Source organism: Quercus lobata, chromosome 11 (genome assembly GCF_001633185.2).
Source record: "Quercus lobata isolate SW786 chromosome 11, ValleyOak3.0 Primary Assembly, whole genome shotgun sequence".
In the NCBI taxonomy this organism is placed as follows: Eukaryota; Viridiplantae; Streptophyta; class Magnoliopsida; order Fagales; family Fagaceae; genus Quercus; species Quercus lobata.
The window spans coordinates 20,595,896-20,608,397 of NC_044914.1; the positions used below are offsets into that span (position 1 = coordinate 20,595,896).

Sequence of the window (12,502 nt, forward strand, 5' to 3'; positions counted from 1 at the left end):
ATTTATAAAAACCTGTAATTTCATAGGCAAAAGAAGCTTACAAACAAATTTTCAAGGTTGAAAGGCAGGGCTTACAAAATTTTCAGGGGTAATTTTGTCATTTTCTTTGGTGTTGGTCAGTAAACTGATGGCTTATATTTTAAGGGCACGCTTCAGTTTTTTTATTGGTTTGGAAACACCTATCGCTGAGTTTTTTTTTTTTTTAATGAGAACCAATCACTGAGTTGTTATTACTGGAAACATCGTTTACTATCTTCTTAAATTAAGGGCATCTGGATATACTGTTCACAAACGCCTTCTCACAGACACCTAGTTTTTTGAACTTTGAACAAAAAAATACACTATTATCTAGCCCGGTAGCCCCCCCCCCCTCTCTCTCCGTCTTCTCACTCTCACAAAAACTCACATGAAATGCACACTTCCATATGCCTGTTCCAACGTTAACAACCAAATAATATAGTTTAACAATTAAAATATATAAGTAGTTGTTGGGTTGGGCCATGAAGATTCCTGAAAGAGGAGGAGGTCGCCACTTGCTCCGCGACACTAATAGAAAATGAATTGTTTGACCCGTGACTGCCGGCCAATCTGTTTCACCTACTCCACAGCCCAGTGTTATTTTTTCAGTCGCTTCTGCAATTTCCTAAATCTGTAAACTCCCTGTTCAAGCAAAACTATTTCCTTCATGGCTTTGATTTCATCAACATCTTCTTCTTTTACCCGTGGATGGAAATATGATGTCTTTCTCAGTTATAGAGGTGAGGACACCCGCTATAATTTTACAGATCATTTATATAATACTTTGATGCAAAAAGGCATATATACATTTAAGGATGACGAAAAGCTCGATCGAGGAACAATCATTATGCCAGAGCTCTTGAAAGCAATAGAAGAATCAAGGTTTGCTGTTGTTATTCTCTCAAGAGACTACACTTCTTCGAGGTGGTGCTTGATTGAACTAACAAAGATTGTTGAGTGCATGGAGAAGAGAGGGTTGGTAATTCTTCCTGTTTTCTACCATGTGGATCCTAGTGACGTGCGGAACCAGAGGGGGTCTTTTGCAAAACACCTTTCTAAACATGAAGAGCGTCTCAACAATAATATAGGAAATGTGCAAATGTGGAAAGCTGCTTTGACAAAAGTTGCTAATCTCGCTGGATGGGATTTAAAAAATAAGTAAGAATTTCTTTTGGAATAATTCTATCTTATTACTTTCTTTCTTTTTTTTTTTGCGCGTGTTGTTCTGTGTGTAAGTCACTTACTAAATTACCATGGTAATCCGTATTCTACAAGTGACTTGTGCAAAGCTTTGGTTTTTATAGTCTCCCCATTTAGCCTCCCCTTTTATAGTTTTACCAATTTTTTTTTTTTTTTTGATAATTAAGTTAGAATGTCCACGCCAATTGGTTAATTAGGCTAGAAGTAGAATTATGCAGTTTAAATTTAAAACTTTTTATAATAGAAATCCAAGAAACATATATACTACAAAGACTTAATAAAATTAGGCATTCTCAACTCATTAAACTGTTATTGCAATAAGGAAATACATGCTTCTCAATTACAGACCCAGGGCCGGCTCAAGGCCTAGGCAAGTTAGGCCTAGGCCTAAGGCCCCACTAAAAAACAAAATTTCCCTTGGGAAAAAAGGCCCAATTTTTTATAGTTAAAGGCCCAAATTTTTATAAAATTATGTATATTTTATAAAGGTTGTACATTTTTTTTATTACTGATGTACAAATTTTACTATTAGCTTACAAATTGCCATGTTATTAATCACAAAAAATGTAATATAAACATTCATTAGTTAAATTGATAAAATTCATCAATGAGAAACAATATCACATTATATTTTGAACATTTTATAGTACTTTTAATTAGCGCATTTTTCTTTTTCATTTCTATTAAAACTCTCAAAGTACGAGACAAACTTAACTCAATTGAAACCCTAAAATATTTCAAAAGATGTTGCAAATGTGTTAAATTATCAATTATAAATTAATCTCCCCTAATAGTTTGAGACTTTGATTTTTGTAAACTAATATCTTACAAAACCATACACCAAATAATATCTATCTCTCTTAAAATCAAAATATAAAATTAAAAATTAGATTACAACTTTATTTAACTGTGCATCGTCTTATATCCAAAATAAAGTATCTTTTCCAATCGCAATATATTTTTATTTCTTTTTATTAATATTTATAATTCAACTATGATATTCAATTCTCTATATGAAATTAACATTAGTCTAGTTGGTATTATTTATGTATTTAATGTATCAAATTAACCTTAATTTGATTAGTATTAAATAATTTTGTTTAATTAATATTTATATATTAAAGGCCCTGCATAAATTTTTCGCCTTAGGCCCCAAATTATGTTGGGCCGCCCCTGTACAGACCATACAATGTGACAAACAAATCAAACATCAGTTACTGTGTCGTATTATACACTTTTAGAATTCGCCTTTTGTTACTTTTGTTATTGAACGAAGCTAAGGTTTGTGTTTACGCTGTAAGTTTTCTCTCTAGCTAAATGTGGCTAGCTAGCTCTGCCTCACCAAAATTATTGTTTTGCCATTTTCTTTGCAGGCCCGAATCAGTAGTCATCCATAAAATCACTGAAAGGATAATTCGTGAGTTGTATCGTGAATTTTCAAGTGTTCGTGAGGACCTTGTTGGAATGGACTCTTGTGTGGAGGAAATGTTGGATTCATACTTGGGTGAAGGGTTGGATGGTGTTCGCTTTGTTGGGATTTGCGGAATGGGTGGAATTGGCAAAACAACACTTGCACTAGAAATTTATAAAAGAATTTCTAATAACTTTGAAGCTTGTAGCTTCATTGTTAATGTTAGAGAAGAAACTAAAAATCAAGGCATAGTTTCTTTACAAAAACAACTTATTTCTAAGATCCTCATGGAAAGTGAAATGAATATATGGAATGTTCATGAGGGGATAAATGTTATTGGGAATAGACTACGTGATAAAAAAGTTTTTATAGTTCTTGATGATGTGGATGGAATAGAACAATTAGAAGCATTAGCTGGAAAGCATGATTGGTTCGGTCTAGGGAGTAGAATCATTGTAACAAGTAGAGATAGACATTTATTGATAAGATGGGGTGTGAATGATATATATACAGCTAAGAGGTTGAATAATGATGATGCTTTGCAGCTTTTTAGTCGGGGAGCTTTCAATAGACCTTATCCTGAAGAAAATTATGTGGATTTGACTCAGGACTTTGTGAACTATTCCAAAGTCCTTCCATTAGCTCTTAAAGTTTTAGGTTCTTCATTGTTTGCTAAAACAACGGATGAATGGAAAAGTTCCCTAGATAAACTAAAAGTAGAACTTGATAGAAACATTTTGGATATACTTCAAATAAGTTTTGATGGGCTAACGGATACGCAAAAAGAATTGTTTTTAGATATTGCATGTTTTTTCAAAGGAGAGAACAAAGATTGCATAAGAGATATACTACAAAGTTTTTGTTATTTTCCAGAATATAATATTGGTGTTCTTGTGGACAAATCTCTTATAACCATTGGTGAGCGAGAAACTTTGTGCATGCATGATTTGCTACAAGAAATGGGTCAAGAAATTGTTCTTCATGGATCCCCTAAAGAGCTTGGTGGACGTAGTAGGTTGTGGATTTATGAGGATGCCCTTCATGTATTGAAGAATAATACTGTGAGTTAACTAGTCTTGATCTAAACTTAGAAATCAATATATTCTTAAAAATTCTTCCAAGGATTTGCCAATTATTCTAATTTCATTGTTTTTTGGTTATTAGGGAACAGAGGCAATTGAAGGCATAATGCTAAACACACCTATTCAGACAGTGGAACACTTGAGTGCTGAAGCCTTCTCAAAGATGAAAAAATTGAGATTGCTAAGAATTGGTAATGTGCAACTTCCAAAGGACCTCATTAGAGGCAAGGTGCAACTTCCACAAGGCCTCAGTTTTATTTCTAATGAGTTATGTGTTATAGAATGGCATGGATATCATTTAAAATCCATACCATCCAATTTCCAACCAAACAAACTTGTTGAATTGAGAATGCCTTGCAGTGGTATTGAACAACTATGGAAAGGAATTATGGTAACATTTTCACTTATGTAAATGTGAATTTTATTCATTTTGATTAACTCTTTACTTTAAATAATTATTTATTACTTTGAACAGGTTTTAAATGAGTTAAAACTTATTGACCTGAGTGACTCTCAAAACTTGATCGAGACCCTGAATTTTAGTGAAGTCCCTAATTTGAAGCAATTGATTCTTCAACGTTGTACAAGACTATCTAAGATTCATGCTTCTCTTGGAAATCTCAAATGGCTTATTAGATTGGATCTGAATGGTTGCAAATGTCTTAAAAGCCTTCCACACAAATTCAACTTGGAATCTCTAGAAGTTTGCATTCTTTCTGGTTGTTCAAAACTAAAAAAATTTCCAGAGATTATGGGAAATATGTCACATTTTTCAGAACTTTATTTGGACAGGACTGCTATAAAAGATCTACCAATTGAGCATTTAACTGGCCTCATTAAATTGGATCTAAGAGACTGTAAGAATCTTTCAAATTTTTCAAATGCCAGTTGCAATTTTTTGTCTCTAAAAACTCTCTCTTTATCTGGCTGCTCAAAAATTGATGAATTACCAGAGAACTTGGGGAATATTGAAGGCCTGGAAGAGCTAGATGTGAGTAGAACTGCTATAAAAAGTCTTCCTTCGTCCATGATTTTCTTAAAAAATCTTAGAAAACTCTCTCTCCAACAGTGTGAAGGGCTATCCAGCTTTCCTTTAATGCCAAGAAGATGTCTAGATCCCATGAGCATGTTAGAGCATACTTCAATGGGCTTATGGTCACTGACCCATTTGGATCTAAGTTATTGCAATCTTCAAGCAATTCCTGATGTTCTTGGCTGCTTGTTGTCTTTAACAAATTTAAATCTGATAGGAAATAGTTTTGTTGCCCTACCTGAAAGTATTGTTCTACTTTCTAATTTAACAAATCTTTGTCTGAGTGGTTGTACCAGTCTTCAATCATTACCAGAGCTTCCATTAAATATGACATATATTGTAGCAAAAGGTTGTACCTCACTGGAAACATTACCATTAAGAGGAAAAGATTCTTTTAAGCCGCGTCTCTATCTATTCAATTGTGTCAAATTGGTTGACAATCAAGGCTCTGATTACATGTTGTTAACAATGCTGAGACGTTACTTTCAGGTATCTCTTTTATTTATTTATTTTTTGTTGGTTCTCTCAGTTCTAAAGCCTGGACCTCATGATTTGTATATTGCAGGATCACTTAAATTTCGTTAGTTCGGGGCAAGGCCGCTGTAGTTAATCGGAAAATTGTGTCATTATTCCTGAAAGTGAAATTCCGAAATGGATTAGCCATCAAAGTGCAGGGGCTTAAGTGAATCTGCAAGGGCCTTCAGATTTTATGGGAATTGCAGTGTGTGCTGTTTTTGTACTCCGCCAGCATCATCCACTTCACCAAATTTATTCCAAAAATTCGGGACTTTATAGCCATACACATGAGCTTCAGTGTTGCTGTGAGGTCAACGGACATCCGAATGACTCGAGCCTTTTTCTGTCTGAAGAATTTGGGAAGATGGATTCACATCACCTTTGGCTGAAATATTTTCCCTATAAGAAATTCGATGAGCATTGGAAAAACAAATTGAGTCAAATTGATGCTAATGAACTTAGTCAGATTAAGATTACATTTGAAATTGAAGGTCCCGGATTGGAGGTTACAAAATGTGGGGTCCGTTTGGTATACAAACGAGACATTGAAAATCTAAACCAAACTATGCTTGGTTGCAGCATCACTTCTTATGAGTATGATTTAGAAGATTCAGCAAAAGATTCCAAAATTAAGCGAAGCCGCAATGACTCTAAGGGGGATAAGGCCTCTAATGATGTAGAGGTACCACACCCAAAGAAAATACGGCTGAGGCTCCCTATTCTAATCGAAAGACTCATGATGTGTTTTGCAAATTGGATTGGGAATTTATGTACACAAGAACAAGGTGAGTCTGATTGTGAGGAAGAGGAAGAGGAATCCCAGTGAAACTGGTAGCTTTGAAGAATCTGCACAAATGATCATTTTTTTTCTTTTATCTCTGAATTGTTTTTGTAAGTCACCATCCATCTCCCTCTTAGTTATGGATCTTGTTTATACCTGTCTAATTTCATTTTTCTTTTAATTTAATGTTCCTTTGCATATGCTTGCATTTACTTTCTTTTTAATCTTTTTTTTTCCTCATTGAAAAGTAGGACAACTATTTTTTTAATTAAACAACCCTAATTTTATTTTATATTGTTTGTATTAAGAAAAATACGGCCTAATCAGTACCCTGGTTGAACTGGCATGTTTTGCCAGAGCCAAGGGTGAATAACTTTTTGTTTTGCCATGGATTTGGCCTTTCCTTTGTTATTTCTGAGCCTAGCTGTTATGACAAGTGAAGGGCAAAAATTGGTAGTATGTGTTTCTTCAACTGTAGGACATGCTAATTTTTTTTTTTTTTTTGGGTTTTTGGGGGGGGGGTGTGTGGGGGCTAAAAGTAGGACATGCTAATCTTGTTAGTATTATATATGAACCCTTTTCTTGATGTGATTTTTTTTTACAGGTTCTGGGATGGGTTGAGGCAGTAAAAGAGTGAGTTTGGTGAATTAGAAAATGTACTTGTGATGAAGGTACTGTGGACATTTCATGTGTGTGATTTTCTCAATTATAGATTTGTTGTTTAAGGATACTTTCATTTTTTGGTTCCTATGTTCAGTATATGTTCTTTGTTCATGCAAGATAATTTTTGGTAATTAGCTTTTCCATTTTTTTAGGAGACTATAGTATTTTACCGTCCTAGCCTGCAAGAACTTAAATTTCTTCTATACAAAATTGTTTCAACTATTTTGGAGGGTGATTCTGAGATAGTGGTTAACTCTCTTAAGGAAGAGTCTTTTTCGATGGCTTCTTTTGGTCACTTGATTCAAGATGCAATAGTTTTTGGCTTTTTGCAGTCTTTTTGTAGTATTAGTATTTTTTTTTTTTTTTTTCATGTACATCGGGACAGAAGCTCTATAGCTCACAACATTGCTAGACATGCAATTCATGTCACAAGTTTTTTTGGGTCAATGGAAGATGTCCCACCTAGGGTGTGTATAGGTAAAGTTAAGTCATGTTAAGGAGATTTTTTGACCCAATCTATCATGGTGGGTTAAAAAAAATTCAACCCAACCCATCACATAAATCCAACCTAACCCAACCTAACTCAACCCACATAGGTCGGGTTGAACCTATGGGTTGGACTTTTTTTTTTAATTACTATTATTATTAAATTGAGTAGAAAAAAAAATATGAATATAAATATATTAAAAAAACTCAAAGATTAGTATCAATGTAACTCTTTAAAGAAAAACAAAACTAATGACTAAACAACAATAGCAATTTACTAGGGCTATATAAGATTGGAAGAGTTAGTTATTTAAAAAAATTTGTTAATTATATAATATATTTTAAATATATATATTAAATATATGGGTAGGTCGGGTTGGGTTTGGCGGATTTAGAATTTTATAACCCAAACCTAACCCAACCTGCTATTAAAATTTTTTTATAATCCAAACCAACCTACCAAGCCCTAAAAACCAACCCAACTCGGTGGGTTGAGTCGGGTCGGGTTGGTTTTGGCGGGCTGGCTGCATACCCCTAGTCCCACCACACATTTTAGCTTCTTTCTCTCAAAAAAATTAAAAATTTTGGGAACTACTAATTAATGATTACCTAAGTTTTTACCCTGTAATTAAGCAGGAAACTAATTTTTAGATGCCTTGGTTTGATGAGTAATCATTGACCTCACTTTTAGTGTTAATCCTCTTGTGACGTAGATGTACCACACCCAAAGTGGATATGGCACCCTAATCTAATTGAATATTGGATTTGGAATTTATGCACACAATGACACTGTAACTCTCATTGTGACGAAGAGTAATCCTGGTAAAAGTGGTAGCTTTTATTTACCCTTATATTTTTTATTTTTTATTATTGGATGAATGAAAATATATATTAAGAGAAGACTTATGGTCCATTTGGATTGAGGGGGAAAGAGGAGGAGTAGAGTAGAATAGAGTAGATTTAACACAAAATTAGCTTATTTTTCGGCAACTCTACCTACTCCTCTCCACTCCCACTCCTTTCCCCCTCTATCCAAACAAGTCATTAGTACAAGGCCACATGCAGCATATCTGTAGCAACAACAGAACAAGTAGACATGATACTGACATATTTGAAGCAGAACAAAACTCTTGTCAAACTAAAGAAACACTTGCTAGCTTTTCCTAATGAGATCTTGATTCTTACGAGGACATCGAACACAATCACCCCCACACACAACCGAAAAATAAAACATGTAGCTCAAACACAACAGCACTACTACGTAGGACTCCCTGGCTTCACTTGGAGAACAGTGAGTTGAATAATCCAGACATTACACATAGATGTAATCATTCTAGAGTCTTTAAAATTTGCTCTAACTACCATCCTTACACTAATCTCCCATTTCTCCACAATCTTTTTTGAAAAACTACATTCAAGTTTAAAATGGTCTCAGCTTTCTATTCTAAGTAGATAATTTGTTTCTTATAGCAAGCCAATTGATTAAAACGTGTCTAGGAATGGCAGTAGAAATCCAGACATTACACATAGATGTAATCATTCTAGAGTCTTTAAAATTTGCTCTAACTACCATCCTTACACTAATCTCCCATTTCTCCACAATCTTTTTTGAAAAACTACATTCAAGTTTAAAATGGTCTCAGCTTTCTATTCTAAGTAGATAATTTGTTTCTTATAGCAAGCCAATTGATTAAAACGTGTCTAGGAATGGCAGTAGAAATGCTGTCTGTTTTAGGGCGCTATGAAAACGCCCAAAAACCCTAATCTATGCGAATCACATTATTAGGTGGCAAAACAGTGATTTTTGTCAAAAATAGCAAAATTTAGATAATTGCAGAAATTGAATATATTATCTCTAAGAGACATCTCAAAAAAGATAGGACCTTATTCTGACTTTTAAACTAAAAGTTATTAAGGAAAAACAAATATGAATATAAATAGCAAAAATACTGTTTTCAGAGCCTTAACGAAAGAACTTGCCTAAATTTAGGTGATGCTCATGACACTAGTCATAAGTCTGGATCAGAATACCGTTTCCCTTCAACTTGCCAAATTTCATGTAATTCCAACACTGTCGCCCTAATGGAATCTACTAGCACCCACTTTGATCTTATGTTGTGACTTTCAACGCCCTTGCTGCTCTAGGAAAGCATGTTTTGTTTGTTCTATATCAGAAAACCAGATTAGCTTCCATCGATTAACCTCAGACTACCTCAATCAAATTTGATTCTAGGTTTCTTAGCTTGCATAAATTTTCACCTTGGCAGGAAGCCAAATAGATCCATCTACTTCTCCAATGTCCCCCTGAGGAAGTTTGCTCTGTATAGAACCATGAGAAAACTAAAATCTCTTCTATCTCCCACTTTTATATCCCCTCCCCATTTTTTATCCTTCCACTTTTCCATCCTCCAACCAAAGTGGGTTCCAGACATGGCTTTTTTCCTTCAATGAGTTGAAACTTTTGTCCTAAGATTTCTTGCAGCATCACATGCTACTCTGTAACCATACCTGGTGCAAAGAATATCATTAGGATGCCACAAATCCAGCCACAAGAGTATATATTTTTTTCCATCCCCCACAGAAGATCTTATAAATTGCCTTGTTAACTCTCTAAGCTTGAGGAGTTTCCTCCATCCCCAAGAGCATTTTAGACAGATTTTAATTATCCAAAAGGATCTTCCTTTTATCAGATTTTCTTTATTCCAAGCCACCCAAATTGAGCCCTTTGAGCAAAAAAATTCCATGTATGCCTTATGATTGTTTCCTAGTTTCAGTCCTCAACTCTCTTGAGCCCCAAAGGCCCAAACTCAAAACTCACCTCACTCTTTGTCACACACAATGAATTCCAAGCTACTTAGTAAATCAGTTATAATTTCCACTCTATAGAATCTTCTAAATTGCTGCTCAATCAGCTTAATGACTTTCTTAAGCAGTATGAAAATGTTTGATCAGTATACCTGTATGCTATAAGCACTAAGGATAGCAATTGCAGCCTCCCAGCAAAGGACAGTTTTTTTAGCTCCCCAGGAATTGATTTGTTGCATCTTGGATCTAGGTTTCATTGTTTGATTTCACATATATGTCATTTTTATTTAACAAGTAGTGTTTCTGTTTGAGTCAATAGCATTTGAGTTTTAGATCAAACTAAACACAATTGTTGTAATTTTATGTAACTCAATTTCTAGACCCTCTTTTGTCTATTAACTTGTGCTATTTCTTTATGCTGGTTTTTTAGGAGGGAGGACTGAAGCTTTAGCAGTTATTGGTGTTATTAGAGGACCTGTCAGTCATTGGATTGATAGAACCCAAGGAAAGCATTGTCATCGATTATGAACTTTACTTCAATCCCTGTAAAGCTTACAAGTAAGCTTTTAAATCTGTTGAATGGATCAAGATAAATGTTGTGATGTAGTATGCATTTTTCTTTTGTTTGCTGTAAAATGCATGCTAATTATGTAATCACATTAAAGAGCTGAATAATCTAGCTTGAACAGATATTTTTTACCCTTAACCACATTGATTGCTTCAAGGAGAAAGTTCTAAGAAAGTGTTAAGAAAGGAGTTTTAAACTTCTTTAGAACAGTTTAGCGTTGGCCTTATCTTCCTTTTATTTTATCCCTTGCTTTTAATGAAGAATGACAGAAACTTAATTCTAATCAGTGATGATATTATTTCTCATAACTTTGTAGCATTGAAAGCTCATGCTGAATGCATCAAGCCATAAAGGTAGATCTGTTGACTTGCTAAAGGAGCAATATTTAGCCTTTTGGAAAATTTGCAGCACCGAGAAAAGACTAGGTTTATTATATTTTGTAAAAATGAAAACCAGCCATTATGTTCCAAGCAATACTCAATTAAATGAGAAACTTGGCCTTGGCCAAGATTAACAGAGTTGAGTCACCAAATTATAATAAGGACCAGTTACTTTTAATCTAATTTGTTAATTTTTTCTAGTTTCTTGCTTGTATATTGCTCCACGCTGTATTCTCACTTTTTAGTTTTGCATTGAAACGTTGAAATTTGAAGTTGCTCGCATTTCAGGATCCAGTGACAAAGCACTGTTGGATTTGGAACGTATAAAATGCAGCTCAAGTCTTAAATCTTTTGTATTCTGGTTTTCTTCAAGGGATTCTGTAGAATACATATGCTAGTGTTAATTTATTCAAGAGGCTTTAAACTATAAGTATAGCATTTAAGATGTTTCAAAGATTGACAATTGTGAAGCTTCTTCATTTGTTGTATTCTGTATGTGTCCACACACAAATTGGCCTTCCATTTAACCTCATCGTGCCTGGTCTACTTTCAGACTCAGTAGAGTGGCTTATGTCTTAAACACATGAACTTAAAGGTTCTTCAGTTGTTGTGGACTGAGTGAATCCAAAGGTGTGCTATAATTTAATTTGCTTCTTGCATTGGATCGAATCGAATGAAGTCTTTGTCAAGGTGATGGTAGACCTGCATGTTCCAACTGCCATAATTGTTTATGCATATATTGGCAGTAGATGAGTAATACTTGGTTTGCGTTTCAAAAACTAATTATTCTTAAGGCTATAAAGGAAAACGTCCTGTCTGGTGCTGGTTTTAAAAAGTTATTTGCATGCAGAAAAGCTATAGGTTTAAATTTCAATTCAGTAGCAGCAAAAATGTAATTTCTTTTGTCTGCCAAACTTTTAACTTTTCTTATTTTTTCCATCACGAAAGGCAATACATCAAACACAACTGCTTCTGCTGTTGCTTTGACCATGACTACAACAGAGAGCACTAATTTTTCCATGAATAGTATGACAAACATAACATTGATTATGATCATTCTAGTAGTTCAGTCTGAAACTTTATAACCAACATTGTAATTAAACTTTGTTTTAGTGTAAAGGTGCTCTCTTTATGGTAAACATATGTGTAGGATAAAATTAGTGACGGACCTATCATGGGGTCTTAATATTCATTCTTGGCCCCCCTTCCACAAAAGTTTTACAAATTGACAAATGAAAACCAAAAAAAAGGCTTCTTATGTGATATAACAGAGAAAGAAGCCTTTTTGCATGTATAATCACACAACAAGGCCATTATAATTAGGGGCGTTTGGTTCGTTGTGATGTTACATTATTGTAATCTTATATTAATATAATATCAATACGTGAATACAACATTATATTGTTTAGGAAGGTAATGAAAAAGGTAATTTTTATGAAAAATGTGAGATTTTGCCATTTTGGTACACAAAAAGAAGCTGATAAAATACAGTATCAACAAATAGAAGAAATTTGAGGCTTTCATGTTGATCTTTGGGTATTAACTGATTGGTAGTAATT

The 12,502-nt window shown here is 34.2% G+C and overlaps 1 protein-coding gene across 1 annotated transcript; it reads left to right on the forward strand.

The window, feature by feature from the left end:
• Positions 1–685: 685 nt before the first annotated feature.
• On the forward strand, positions 686–6,086 carry LOC115966558 (TMV resistance protein N-like). Its single transcript, XM_031085770.1, has 5 exons — positions 686–1,176; positions 2,592–3,690; positions 3,794–4,102; positions 4,187–4,702; positions 5,559–6,086. Exons 1-5 carry the CDS (start codon positions 686–688, stop codon positions 6,084–6,086), a joined length of 2,943 nt encoding a protein of 980 aa, XP_030941630.1.
• Positions 6,087–12,502: the final 6,416 nt, after the last annotated feature.